The sequence below is a fragment of the Callorhinus ursinus genome, unplaced genomic scaffold, assembly GCF_003265705.2.
Source record: "Callorhinus ursinus isolate GAN/ISIS: 27379988/994484 unplaced genomic scaffold, GSC_fseal_2.0 scaffold1, whole genome shotgun sequence".
In the NCBI taxonomy this organism is placed as follows: Eukaryota; Metazoa; Chordata; class Mammalia; order Carnivora; family Otariidae; genus Callorhinus; species Callorhinus ursinus.
This window is the reverse complement of record NW_027397063.1, coordinates 88,093,152-88,108,907: the sequence shown is the minus strand read 5'-3', so window position 1 is coordinate 88,108,907 and position 15,756 is coordinate 88,093,152. Positions and strand designations below refer to the sequence as shown.

Genomic DNA, 15,756 nt, shown 5'->3' with positions numbered 1-15,756 from the left:
AGCTATCAGCCTCAGGACAAGATGCCAGAAAGGCCTTTGCCATAAATGATGAGGATTCAAGGGTGACTCACTGTTATCTCTCTGGGACGGTGACAGAGGAAGTGCTAAGAGGACAGTGAAAACTTCAGAGGAGCCACACTCTTTATTTGTTTCTTTTGAGAAATTTTATTTTGATTATATGATTGGATTTGCTTATTGCTTATTGTTCATTTATGTCACTTTTAATGAAGGGCATTTTTAGACCCAATTAAAGGGCATTTTTAGAACTATAGACTATCTATTTTTAGACCATAGAAATAGGTGTCTTCATCATTTTTTATCCTGCCAGTGTGACTACCAGTACAATGTACTGATCTCATGAAAAAAATACCAAAGATAAATTACACTGAACAGTCATCAATCTCATACAAGGGGTTATTACCAGAATCACAAGGAAGAAAAAAGAGTCTGATCCTTGAGCTGTGGCTATGCTCTGATGATGGCATAGCCAACCTGCAGGTATGTTTTCCTGAGGTCAATAAACTCCTTAAGGGGAAACTGTCCTAAAATGTCACAAAGTGACAACCATAAAGCTATCCCTGGGCATGTCTTTTTCTGCTCTTTTGTTAAACTCTTGAATTATAAGATCATGTAAAGCACTGAACACCCTCCAACCCCAAATCTCCGACTACTCGAGACCAGCAGAACACCTCTATATGTGTTCATTTCTTTCACTGTCACGACCATCCAGCAACTGTATTTGTATTAGTCAGGGTCCTCCAGGGAAACAGAACCATTGTGACAGCTAGCAAATCCAAAATCTACAGGGCAGGCCAGAAGGCAGGAGATCCAGGAAAGAGGAGATGTTGTAGTTTGAGCCCAAAGGCAATCTGAAGGCAGCAGTCCCTCCTGTTTGGAGGACCTGGGTCTTTTTTCTCTTAAGACTTACAAACTGATTAGTTGAGACCCACACATACCATATAGGGTGATCAGCTTTACTCAGTCTATTGATTTAAATATTAATCTCATCTAAAAAATACCTTCATAGAAACATCTAGAATACAGTTTCACCAAATATCTGGGTACTGTAGCCTAGCCAAGTTGACATAAAATTAACCATCACACTGACCCTCCCAAAGTAAGATGCTTGTGGGGGGGGTTCCTGTGTTTTCTAGTATATGTTTTTGTGTCATACTAGAATGACGAGTGTTATGTCTGCTTTATTTTGGGTCCTCTTTTTCTCTTCTGGCAGCAATGTTTGAAGTTACCAGAACTTTTCCAAATGTCAAAAACCCTAACAGAATCAAAACAAAACAAAACAAAATAGTAGTTACCAAAGTAAAATGTGGATTCTAGGCTCAATGAACGCTACCGCCAAGTATGAGTTGGCCATTGAATGTATACTCTTATGATGACATCATTATTTAAATATAATTCAACAGTTAAATATTACTTTAAATACAATCATGTTCTAACCTATATAGTAGGTTCCAGAGACACAATTTTAAATGTTATTTTCACAAATTCACAAACTTTTCCTAATATAATCTGCAATGTAGATTAGTGTTTGACATACAATAAATCATTTGGAAGAAAAAGCCCTTAAACTTATAATTTCACTAATTTTATTAGGCTGCAAACCTTGAAATATCAGAAACATTAATAATCAGAATCTCCAGCACCTGGACAGGTAATCACTTGGTCACTTTTTTCAGCTGTTTGCTTTACTTTGGATACAAAATGGAAAAAGTAATGAACAAATGATCATTATCATGAGGAACTCTATGACCACGGTAGCATGATGACATGTTGCTTCTCAAGAAAATCCTCTTCCTCCTCATCTGTGCTGCTTTCAGAAAGTGTCAGCAAAGACTGAGTTTTAGTATCTCTTTCAGAAGAGCTGGAAATACATTAACAGATCAATACACAATATACAGAACCAAGTTTCAACTCTTCATTTATCTTCTGATCAATACTACATGCATTGAAGTCATTGGAGGCAGGCAGATGTGAGGAGGCTGTCTCATACTGGGGCCATAATTTTCAATGTGCCCAATATACCAAGCCTCCTTTTAATGAGAAATTCTCATCATTCTCCCTCTCCCAAGAAATAAAGCCACAGTGGAACCAAGGGGAGAAGATTTTATGGTCTCTGGTTGTGTCTTTCATTGATGATTCAGAAGGCACTTCAGAAACTTGCAGAGCCTCAGGGTCATCATTAGGAACATTCATCATTACACTGGCTGTTTAATAGAATCCCAATGAATAGACTGCCAAATAAATCACCTCTTTTGTGTACAGTAAATTAGGACTACGTGGATAGCCAGTCAAGATATGACAAAACCAAAATTAATGGCAGCAATTATTTAGTTATTTTATTTTGTTACATTTTATTGTGGAAAGGAACTGGTAGAAACTCTAGCAATAGGTGTCAGCTTTAGGGAAGGAGGTAGTGTGGAGGAACAGTTTGTGAAATTCAGATTTTTTTGTCCAAGTTATCTAGAATTTCAGCCCATGTATGCCACTAAATAATATAAAATACTTCATCCTGTAATGGATATTTTTTTGGATCCTTTTTTATGCCCAACAGAGGCTGAACCAGCAGTTACTAAACTCTTATCTGTGGACCAGGGCAGATCTGACTGAGATAAAAATTTTCACTGGTCTAAGAAGAGAAAATAAGGGCAAGGTAATGACTTTTTCATGACATTTTTAATTTTAAAGAACTGTGCTTTATTCTGTGTGTTCCCCTTATATTTTTAGTATGAAATGTCCTTTCTTTCATGAAATGATGCCGAGGATATGTGGTAAGTTTAGTTACTTTGTTTTAAAAGAGCTTTTTAGGGAAAAAAAATAGCAACTTTATATTGATCCCTCCTTTTAAAAATGTAAGTGGTGTCAGAAATCAAAAATCCAAGGACCACAGCTAAATGATTTTCTCCTTTAGAAAGACAGAGTAATGGACTCTTGATTCCCTTTCACTGCAATATTAGACTTCAAACCAGTCAAAGGAATTTACAATTCAAGAGACTTATATTTTACATTTATCTTAATCCTTCTAGAAAAATCCCTCCTCCTTTTCCAAGAAATTCCAGCATGTCAATAATAGACCAATGTGATAAACTACTTTCTGAAGCATTTATTAGTATAACCCGTGGTCTTTATAGACTGATCATCCCTAAATGTTTTTCATGGGCAGAAAGAATGAAATGATAGAGTTTAAAATATGCTATCACTAACAATCTTAATTTTAAGAAAGAATCTTCTCAATACTCTATTCTAAAAACCTTATTCACATTGAGTAAGATTCTATTAGTGCAAAGTACTGAAATTTATTAAGTTAATTAACGCAAGTAAAGCCACTGTTTCTCAATATAAGAAGAAAGGCTGAAGGATTATAAAATTCCAAATATCTTTTCATTTTGCTGACACACATTGTGCAGCAGAGAATTAGCTCTTCACGTTAAAGTAACCACTTCATACGACTTTTACTAAATCCTGATAATAATAGGTCAACAAAGGACCCAAACATTTTACAAAGAATGGCCATATAAAGTACACACATGAGGACAATCTTTCTTTATATAGTAAAGGTAATTATTCAGGACTTGTCAAAAATTTCACTATGCCCTATCTTTACATATGGGCTGCAGGCTTAACTCACCTCCATTCCTCAACTGCACAGAGGCGTCTTGCACTGGAGGTCTTACGGAAATCTAGGGTAGTCTGACTTATGTTCAGCGAATGGTTGTTGAAGGCTGGTAACTCTTCTGAGGTTAGGCTGTAAAGCTTTTCTGAAGGATCTGAAACATTTTATTTCATGCACTGTCAACACATAAATTCAAGACACAAACGCACAGCATATGGTACTGAAAGTTTACCCAGTGTAAACTATAGGTGTTACAGGGAAGGTCAGTACAGATTGTTAATCACCTAGATTTTCTAGTACTTGTGGGGTGGGCAGAATACGAAGTAAGCTTGATCTGACCTTCTAAATTAGGGCATCGGTATCAAGTCACTTCAATCATACTGGCTTTGTTTTCAGCAGATTCCCCAATTTTTTTCAGCGTTATGGAAATATAACGGACATGTAACATTGTGTGAGTTTAAGGTGTACAATATGTTGATTGGAACACTCATATACTGCAAAATCATTACCACCATAGTGTTAGCTAACACCTCCCTCATGCCATATATATTAGCTTTTTTTGTTTGTAGTGAGAACATTTAAGATCTACTTTCTTAGCAACTTTCAAGCATATAATATTATTAACTATAATCACCATGCTGTACATTACATCCCAGAAGTTATTCATCTTCTAATGGGAAGTTTATACTCTTTGGCCAGTATTTCCCCATTTCCCCCACTCCCTTAGTTTATGGTAACCACTATTCTAGTCTCTGTCTCTATGTATTTGGCTTTTTTAGATTCCACATATAAGAGATATTATACAGTACTTGTCTTTCTCTGTATGACTTATTTCACCTAACCATATTGGTTTTTAAATATGTTATACTTAAAGTGTCAACTGTCCTGAAAATTTACAATATTGCAAAGAATATCATGGGATCCTCTTTAAAGCTAGAATATTATGCCGTTCCTCAATTTGCCTGAATATTAAACACTTTATTGTTTATTTTTGTCTTTTGTCTAAGAAATAAAAGTTTTACCCCCACACAGTCTGAGGCAAAGGTTAGTTCTGGCAAAGCTACCCTTTGTTTTTCTGCTTCCTTGCTTTGTTTGGGTAGATAATAACTGTATGTGAAAGGGGAGAAGCCTTAAATCTCCTTTTACATGAAGCTGGAGTGATTTAGCTCAGGTAAGGAAAAATAGTGCAAGTTAAATAAGCAAATGGACAGCAAACCTATTTTATATAAAATACCAAAAAGTCAAGTACAGAAATAAATGTGATTACTATATTAGAAAGACCATAATGCTTTCTTTTCATCTTTGATAAAGTTGTAAGGGCCATCTAGCTTATACCTAAGGTTATACTGGGATGAGTTTTAAAACTGTTAAAAGTACTGGGTCTTATTCTTCCCTTCCCACTCCTATGAAAGTGTCAAGCAAATAGCCTCCTGATCAGAAGGATCACACACCAAACTACGGGTATAATACACTTCACTGAGAGAATTATTTTAGTATTATTATACTTCTTGGTAGATAGCACTTACTTGAAATTTTTGAGAAAGCAGAGATTCCCCTGCTGGAAGAAACTTCAGATTATTCCTGCTGCAAGATAGACCTCAATACATTTACAACTGGAAATATCCTTAAAATTATTTAGGCCAGTGACTTTCAAATTATGATACATGGTGAAGTTCAGAAGCCTTGGGGATAAGGCTCGTGCTCCCACCACCCCAAAGCAACCAAGACAGCTTTCACTGGGTCTCATTTAAATGTGGGGCTCTGTATAAGACTAATTTTGAGAAAAACAAAAGATTCCTCAGCTAGAATTTTTGTCGTATCCCCAGCTGTTTGGAGATTAGGAAATTGTGGGTCCCCAAGGGATTGGTAACTTGGAAGTCACACAACCAGAGTAGAAAAACTGGAACTAGCCCTAAGCTCTTCTAGCTCACCAATATCATCAATCACTATGTTCCAGAATCTAATTCTTTAGCCAAGGCTTTTATTTTCTCTCCTCTTTTTCCACAAGGAAAAAAAGACAGGTATGCAAGACACCCTTTACCTGCCCCAATGATAGGGAGTGTTAGCGGTGAGAAAGCAATCAATTCAGGATTTGGAATTGGTAACACTACAGTACTGAAACCTAATAGTGACTCTTGGTTCTAAAGAACACCGGCAGTTCATGATCCTGGAGTCCCGGGATCGAGTCCCACGTCGGGCTCCCTGCTCAGCAGGGAGTCTGCTTCTCCCTCTGACCCTCTTCCCTCTTGTGCTCTCTGTCTCTCATTCTCTCCCTCTCAAATAAATAAATAAAATCTTTAAAAAAAAAAAATAAAGAACACCGGCAGGAGAGGTATTCAACCTCTGTTAGGCAATTGAGTCCCGACTGAATGAGCACAGAGCTAATTCAGATGGTGCAAACAGAATGGGCCTATTTTTGTATAATTGTATATTCTCAAAATTATTTTTTCGAATACCTGGTGAAGTTAATAGGGGCAAAGGTGACATCACTTGGTTTTCAAGGCAGAAGAAAATAAAACTGCTTATGAAAACCCTATTGTGGGTTAGTGTTAAACCTAAAAGATCAATTGTACAAAAACCTAAGTTTTTCTAATATAAGACCAGGGAAGACTGGATTGACATTTATACTGGAAATTCAGCTGTTAGAAATTTACTTTATACCCATCAAGAAAGTGGACTTTTAAGGAATGGATTGAAGTTAAACCTTTCTATCCCTGGAGTAATAGTGTATGTTCTCTGATCATTGAAGAATCTCTTAAATGTAATAATCAAGAATGGCAAAGGGGGGAAATTGACTAAATAGGGACTTGTAAGGTATATTTCTGAAACTCAAGTCACTTAAAACATATACATAAAACTTTATTCTACAGGGAAATGAACATTTAGATGGGTAAAAGAAATGAAGGAAAGAAGAAAGGTAGAACCAAAGAGACGGGTTCAAACTTCAAAGAATGGACACAAAGCAGATAGGCTACTTTCCTATAAGGAACCCAAACCACCACCACCACCACCACCGTCTAAAGAGCTATCTAGCAGAGCTACAAAGGACATCCCTGTGTTTAGGAGGGTGTGACAACCAGAACACGCGCCCTGTAACCTGTGAGCCCCGCCCCCAACACTTCATACTTGTGTTTTCCTCTCCCTCCATCTCTTCCCTTCTGCCGTTGTGTCTGGCCTTGTTTATCCCTCCATTCCTTCTTCCCTTTACCTTCACTCTGCCCACAACCCTCTGCTTTTTAAGTGGTCACAATACTGATTAGAAGTAAGGATTTCACATTATTTAAGTGGCACTGTGGTAGGGTGGTAAGACAAAGGACTGTGGGGCAGGCTTGCATGGGTTTGTGCCTGGGCTTTTCAGAGCTCCCAGGGAAGACCCCAGGCAGTTACTACGTCACCTAGAGCCTCAGTTGCTAAATCCACAAAGGGGAGATCAAAAATCGTATCTGTTCATTTACCTCACAGAGTAGTTAGTTTTAAAGATCAAATGGAGCAACATTACATATAAAAACAAGTAGTGATTATTATTATTCATTGAATGGCTTCATATTCTTATAGCAGAATTCTTAAAAATAGTTTGATTTGCACTTATATGTGACACTCATTTTTTTTTTCTGAAATTGAAAGGTGACCTAAAGCAAAAAGATTGCCATTCCAGCCCATCTTAACCTGACTGTCTTTATAAGGGTTACTTACTTAATTTGCTAACTATATATCCTGATTAGCCCTTTTAGAGTTTAATATCTTACTTGATGGTCAACCTTTGAACAGAGGCCCCAGTTACTCACTGCCTTACTATTTTTATTTCACCAACAGTATAGCTACATCTGCTAGTATCAGGTAGATTTTTATTCTTTCTTGTTTAAGGAAAAGTACTTTCCTCTCTTTAATTACTTGGCTCAGTTAACTACCTGTGGACTTGTACAAACATAGGATTGCCACAGGAATTTAAGTCTTAAACCATAAGTCAGAATGAGTTTGAACAAATGGATCATTTTTAACTAATGAAAATGTGAATGCTTTAATGTGCATTATTATTGATATTTTCTCATAATGCATATCTTCTGATATTTCCCCAATTTCTTCAGGTTATAACAATATTCAAAAGTTGACAAAGTGACTAGTTAAGTAAGTTATATTGCCATATTGAGCCCATTAAGGAAGTGACTGTAGCATCATTTACAGAGATATTTGTGGAGGAAATAATTATATGGCATGAACTAACTATACCCTCAAAGTGGCCCACAAGAAAACATGGCTTTAGAATGGAAACAGCTTTTAGATGTTTTTGACTAAAAATTAGACTTACCAAGAGAACCTTACCTGACTGTATGTGGAAAGTACCACTCACTGGTTCCTTACATAATTTAACAGATTTTTTCAGGACTTACTAAGTGCTAGGCAACTAACTCTTGAGAGAGAGAGTGTGTGTGTGTGTGTGGAGAGAGAGAGAGAAAAAGAAATTTTCATAAATATAATATTTAATATAAAATTTAATTCAATCACTGAATAATTTTATGATTGGGCGGATTATTACCCATCTTTCATACACAGAAACTGATGCAAAATCAGATTAAGAAAGTAATTTGCCTAAAGTCATGAAGCTAGTAAGGAGTGGTTTCAAATTTCAAAACCAGGCCCCTGGCCCCAGAGCCTGGGCTTGCAACTACCCTCTTTTGCTGCCCCCTATCTCCTGATTCAGCAGACAGTTGTGTCTGCAAACTGCAACACATCCCCCCGCCTAATCTGCTAGCCTGCCCTGCCTGCCTGCCTCTGAAAAGGCTCTAATATCAGCCACAGCAATCTGAATGAATGGGGAAAACACTTCACTTAATGTTGTTATTTTCTGTCTTTTCTTCTCCCAGCTCCTCAGCACAGTCGTTTTCCACAGAACTTAGAGGAAGTGGATATACCCTAGAGCTGACAGAAAACGAGTCAGGTTTGCTGCTCTCAAAAATTTGGCTTTCACAGGGATGTGAACACATTTACATTTGTATAAGAGTCAAATTGTGTAGCTGTGCTTCTGTGGAACCAAACCTCATGCGGAGTTTTTCCAGGCTCCACCACGAGTAGTGAAATGTGGGTGGAATTTTTCTGCCCATTGATGCTAAACGGAATACAGAAGTCTTGTACAGAAACAGTGAGTTTTCTGGAATAGTGGCTGATTACGCCACGGCATCCGTCACCTCACTGACTGTTGGGTTGATTCAGCTGATGGGCCACCCTTGTCCTTCCTCAGCTCCAGGTGAATGTCTCTAAAGCTGTGCACTCATCCTGAGCCAATCTTCTCAAATAGAAAGAGCTGTTCATGGGTCAAGTGTGTATAAGTGATTTTGTTCTGCTCCTGGACCATCAGAAAAGCCCTGGCAGTTCATAGGCCACACAGTGTGTGCTTGCTTTCATATACGAAAAGTTATGCATTCTGGTGAAAATAGTGCTGCCAGCATATGAGAAAATGAGTGGCCCAGAGAAAAAGTGAAGTATGTAAGAACAAAAGTGATAAAGGAAATAGGAAAGCTAAGTGGTTAGAAATAACCACAAGAGGCTATTGCTTGTTAAATGCTATGTTTCATTTGTAAATAATGGAATTTACCAATTTACCAAAATAAGAAACCCTTCATTTTCTGATTAAAAACTGTATGGTTATCCTTTTTAGATTCAGTTCAGGCCCAACATACTTCCTTTTAGAATTGATCTTTAATGTGAGAATTACCTCCAAGGAGATTTACATTTGATTTTTAGTATTTTAGAGTAAGGCAAATGGACGATAGGTACAGATGGATCATAGACTCTCATCCCCCAACCCATAATGAAATGAATAGAAAAAGCAGAAAAAACAAAAATAAAATCAAATCACAAAAGGAGTCAAACAAAGAAAGGGATACAAGTCCACATAATAAACCTGGAAAAGGGGCAACCAAAGAAATAAACAGAAGACTCATTGAGGTATAGCTGGGTGTTACCGCTGTCCACCCACTTTCCTCCCCACCCAGTACACACACCAAACTGGTATCAGGAAAAGGAGAGTCATCTAAAGTACAGGTCTCACCAATACCACACCAATTTGGAGATAACTGGTGAAGGGGAAGTAAGAAGAAATTATTTGAAATACTTTTAAAGCCCCTAAGTACCCACTGTAAGATCTTAGCAGAGGCAAGCAAATTAAAACCTGCAGGTGTCCCCATAGGGACAGAACACACCTGAAAACAGGTGCAATGAAGTTTAATATAATCAAGAAGAAGACTAGAGAGCCCAGGTCCTCCAACAAATTAGGATAAACTCCCCATTCCTTCATCTATCCTCCCATGATTCTGAACTGGCAAGATACAGAAAACAATGCAATAACTAACCCACACATAGTAGCTCCAAAGAGAAGACTGACACATCTCAGGTGGACAGCATTTTAGGGAAAATGTAGTCTCACTGTATCAGAAAAGACAGAGCATATGAGCAAAGCTGCCCACAGTAATTATGAACAAGGAAGATACAAAGAAATGACAGCAACTAGCTATGCAGACAAACAAACTAGAATCTAAGAATTCATAGCATGCAAAGAATGATTAAATAAAAGATCAATCTAGTAGAAAACAAATCAAGACCATAAGAAAGGACTCCCCATGAGTCCTTTAGCTACAGAAGAAGTAACGAAAATGACATTTTAAAAAAGTGCAACACTGTGAGGAGCCAGTCCAACACAGTGGTAGAGAAGACCCTGAACTCACCTCCTTCCATGGCCACACTGAATCTACACCTACATACAGAGCAATTCCTCCTGAAGAAGAACTCAAGACTGAATGACTGGCTCTTGCACAATAAGAGAGAGAGGGACCACACAGGGAAGGGTAAGAGATGGAGACACAGTAATGAAGGGAATCCCATCCCTAGTGTGGCAACCTGAAGTGGAGAGGCATATATCACCGAGGGGCCCATGTGCAGAATCCCTCACCCCGGGACACAAAGAAAAAATAGTGATTTAAAGGGAAATTGAATGATAAGTGAAAGAAATCCACTAACCATAAGGTATCTGCCAAATGGCGGGAAACTACTGGAAATCACTCCAGGGTTGGAAGCCCTGGTAAGTGCCATTTTTTATGTTCCCCCTCCACCCTGGTAGCACAGACAAAAGCAGGATCCAGGTACTATAGTTGGCCTGCTAGGGCTAACCTGACAAGCCTCAGGCCCCTAGCTTAGAATAGCTCCAGTCATTTCCCTAAGACAACCCCAGCATGTTGCACCCTGGGCCAATCCCACTCATGGGTATAGAAGGAATACACCTCAACATAAAAAAGACCATACATGGCAAATGCAAAGCTAACATTATACTCAACCATGAAAAGCTGAAAGCTTTTCCTCTAAGATCAGGAATAAAACAAAGATGCTCACTTCCACCACTTTTATTGGACTTCCATGTTTTATTCAACATATTCAACACTAGAAGTCCTAGCCACAGCAATTAGGATAGAAAAAGAAAAAAAAAAAAAAAAAGGCACCCAAATTGGAAAGGACAAGTAAAATGGTCACTATTTACAATTGGCATGGCACTGTATACAGAAAAACCAAGACTCCACCAAAAAGCTATAAGAATAAACAAATTCAGTAAAGTCACAGGATACAAAATTAACATACAGAAATCAGTCACATTTCTATACACTGGTAATAAGGTATTAAAATGAGAAATTAATCCCATTTATAACTGCATTAAAAAGGATAAAATACCTAGAAGTAAATTTAAGGAGGTAAAGACCTGTACTCTGAAAACTATAAGACACTGATGTAAGAAATGGAAACAACATAAATAATAAAAAAGATACACAAAGATACAAATGTAGGGATCCGAAGGGGTACGTGCACCCCAATGTTTATAGCAGCAATGTCCACAATAGCCAAACTGTGGAAAGAGCCAAGATGTCCATCGACAGATGAATAGATAAAGAAGATATGGCATATAAACACAATGGAATATTATGCAGCCAACAAAAGGAATGAGATCTTGCCATTTGCAACGACGTGGATGGAACTGGAGGATGTTATGTTGAGTGAAATAAGTCAATCAGAGAAAGACGTATCATATGACCTCACTGCTATGAGGAATTCTTAATCTCAGGAAACAAACTGAGTGTTGCTGGAGTGGTGGGGGGTGGGAGGGAGGTGGTGGCTGGGTGATAGACATTGGGGAAGGTATGTGCTATGGTGAATGCTGTGAATTGTGCAATACTGTTGAATCACAGATCTGTACCTCTGAAACAAATAATGCAATATATGTTAAGAAAAAAAAAAAAGAAGATAGCAGGAGGGGAAGAATGAAGGAGGGAAATCGGAGGGGAAGACGAACCATGAGAGACGATGGACTCTGAGAAACAAACTGAGGGTTCTAGAGGGGAGGGGGCGGGGGGATGGGTTAGCCTGGTGATGGGTATTAAAGAGGGCACATTCTGCATGGAGCACTGGGTATTATGCACAAACAATGAATCATGGAACACTACATCAAAAACTAATGATGTAATGTATGGTGATTAACATAACAATAAAAAATTTAAAGAGAAAAAAATAAATAAAATCTTAAAAAAGATAGAATAAATATTAGGACCACTGATATTTAAATAAATAAAATAATGAAGTGCCTGTACTGAAAACTCTCTATTCAAAGATTATTTTAAATCTGTTTGATAATCACTACATTAAAGAAACCTCATATTCAAAAAAAAAAAAAAGATACAATGTGCTCCTGGATTGGAAGAATAAATATTATTAAAATGTCCATTCTACCCAAAGCAATCCAATGATTCAATGCAAATTCCATCAAAATATCAATGGTATATTTTACAAATCTAGACCAAAGAATCTTAAAATTTGTATAGAGCCATAAAAGGTCCCAGTCTCTTCAATAAATGGTGTTGAGAAAACTGACAGCTACATACAGAAGAATGAAACTGCACCACTATTTTATACTATATATAAAAATAAATTCAAAATGGATTAAAGACTTGAAATGTAACACCTAAAACCAGAAAACTCCTAGAAGAAACCATAGGCAGTGAACTCTACAGCATTGGTCTTAGCAATATATATTATTAAATATTCTTGGACCAGTATTCTCAGGCAAGGGCAGCAAAATCTAAAATAAACAAATGGGATTACAGCAAACTAAAAAGCAAAGGAAACCATCAACAAAATGGAAAGGTAACCTGAATGGGAGAAGAATATTTGCAAATCATACAGCCAATAATGGGTTCATATTCAAAATACAAAAAGAACTTATATAACTCAATATCAAAAACCAAACAAACAATGTAATCAAAAACTGGGCAGAGGACCTAAACAGACATTTTTCCAAAGAAGACATACAGATGGCCAATAGGCATATAAAAAAATGCTCTATATCATAATCACCTCGCACCTGTCAGATCGGCTATTATCAATAAGACAAAAAAAAAAAATAACTAGTGTTACTGAGTATGTGAAAAAAAGGGAACCCTTGTACACTGTTGGTGGGAATGTAAATTGGTACAACTACCATGGAAAACAATATATAAGTTACCCAAAAAGTTAAAAATAGAACTACCATACAATCCAGTGATTTTATTTCTAGATTACCTGAAGAAAATGAAAACACCAATTCAAAGAGATATCTGCACCCCTATGTTCATTGCAGCATGATTTAAAATAGCCAGGATATAGAAGCAACCTGAATGTCCATCAATATATGAATGGATAAAGATGCGAGATACACACAGACACACATAGACACACTCACACACACACACACACACACACACACACCAGAATATTACTCAGACACAAAAAGAGAATGAAATCTTGCCATTTGTAACAACATGGATGGTCCCAGAGGGTATTATGCTGAGTGAAATAAGTCAGACTGAGAAAAACAAATACCATTTGATTTCACTTATATGTGGAATCTAAGAAAACAAAACAAAACAATTAAACACATAAAACAAAACAGAACAGTTTCATAGAGCTAGGAAACAAACTCTTGGTTACCAGAGTGGTAAGGAGTAGGAGGTGAGCAAAACAGGTAAAGGGGATTAAGAGGTACAAACTTCCAGTTATAAAATAAATAAGTCACGGAAATGTAATATACTGCACAAGGGATATAGTCAGTAATACTGTATTAACTGTATGTGGTGACAGATGGTAAGTAGACTTACCAGGGGAATTACTTCATAATGTATAAACATATTCATCACTCTTATGTACCCTGAAACTAATAGGATATTGTATGTCAATTATACTTCAATAAAAAAATTAATTAATTAAAAAGAGTAAAACTAATCTCAAAGATCAAACAATAGCATGTCAGACATCAAAAAGAAAAAAAAAATCCAATGGTCCTGGATTGGATTCTGTACCAGAAAAAAAACAAGTATAATGAACACCATTGAGACAAATTTTAAAAATTAGATATGTACTGTGGATTAGAGAATCACATTGTATCAATATTAAATTTCCTGATTTTGATTATTATGATTCTTTTTCCTGGGTAATACACATTGAAGTATTTTTTTGATCAAGGGTCATAATCTTTATAACTTTCTCTCAAATGGTTCACAAGAAAGGATAATGTGTGTGTGTGTGTGTGTGTGTGTATGTACATATCTAAGCAGGGCAAAAGACAGATTAAATAGTGAATTGGATAAAGAGTATACAGGAGTTTGTATTTTCTTGCATTCTTGCAAATTTTCTATAAATTTGAAATTTATCAAAGTAAAAATTTACCAAAAAAAATCAAAACAATACCTTTAGAGAGCTAATTTATTAAGTCAAATCCATTATTTATTAAATCAATCAATAAAGAATATTCTATAACTATAGCTGAAAATTAAATTTCCAACATAGAATACAAGCTTAAGATAAAGTAGTAAATGCAAAGGAAAATAAAAACTGGTTAAAATAGTTGAAGAAAATATAAGTAAATACATTGTACAAAGAAGATCCAACATAGATAAAATAGGTTTGTCAGCAAGAGAAAGCCAAATGGAACAGAAAAGCAATTCAAACATACAACAGCAGAAAATTTCTCTGAAGATAAGGAGCAATTTATTCTACAGAAAGAAAGAGAGCCCTGTGCTTTAAGAAATCCTCAATTATTGATATTGAAACACATTCCTGGTCCAGTTATTGAATTTCAAAGATTAAGAAAAAAATTCTTCAAACATCTAGTCAGGAAAGAACCCTGTCACATGCAAGAGAGAGAGTGAAGTAAAAAACCAAGGTGACCTCAGACTACTTCATAGCAGAATTCAGACCCAGAAAGCAAAGAATCAGTATGTACAAGGTTTACAAGTAAAATGACCCAAGGAACTTACCCTCAGCTGATTTGCCATTGAATATAAAGGAAGCATGCATTCTCAAACATGAGAGAACTCGAGCAGTAGAGCTACCATGAGCCCTACCTGGGGGCAAAACTATTCGACAATTAAATTTAACCAAACAGAAGTTAAAAGGAAAACTTGATGCTAAACTAACTAGCATCGAAAATCATGGACAGAAGACAGTGGAGAAATGTCTGCTAAGTCCAGAGGAAAAAAAATTGTGATCCACTAAATTAATCTAGCTAACTTGCCAATTGACCATAAAGATGAAACAGGCATTCTCAAGAATTCCACAATCAAATCGTCTAGAGATGAATCAAAATAAAAGGCTCAAAAATGGAAAGTCATAATAAAAATGCCAGCACTGATCATTTAATCTAATATGAATTTTCACGTAGAAAAAGAAAATAAAAGGAAACCTTAAAAAATGAAAAATAATAATAAAATAGCAATATGTTCAATTATGTAAATATAATTTATATATAAATATATGTATATTTACATATATATAATTTTTTTATAAATCACATGTGGTTAAAAAAAAAAAAGAACCAGGGGCGCCTAGGTGGCCCAGTCAGTTGAGATTCCTACTCTTGGTTTCTGCTCAGGTCCTTATCTCAGGGTCATGGGATCAAGCCCTGCCTCGGGCTTATCAGCTTAACAGGAGTCTGCTGAAGTTTCTCTCTCCCTCTGCCCCTCCCCTGTGTGCTCTCGCGCACACACTCTCTCTCTCTCTCTCTCAAATTAATGGATAAATCTTTAAAAAAAAAAAAGAACAAATGAGTCCTTTAATTTTAG

At 36.5% G+C, this 15,756-nt stretch overlaps 1 protein-coding gene across 11 annotated transcripts in view; it reads right to left on the bottom strand.

The window, feature by feature from the left end:
• Window positions 1-1,593: 1,593 nt before the first annotated feature.
• The window catches only part of ZBBX (zinc finger B-box domain containing), a 116,286-nt gene continuing 102,123 nt past the window's right edge, over window positions 1,594-15,756 (bottom strand). For all 11 annotated transcript variants that reach the window (XM_073897752.1, XM_073897781.1, XM_073897763.1 and 8 more), the window contains 2 exons: window positions 3,644-3,782; window positions 1,594-1,879 (listed from right to left, as the gene is read on the bottom strand). In XM_073897752.1, the coding sequence (XP_073753853.1) occupies window positions 1,762-1,879; window positions 3,644-3,782 (257 nt within the window). In that variant the 3' untranslated portion in view covers window positions 1,594-1,761. The remainder of the gene's footprint in view (window positions 1,880-3,643; window positions 3,783-15,756) is intronic.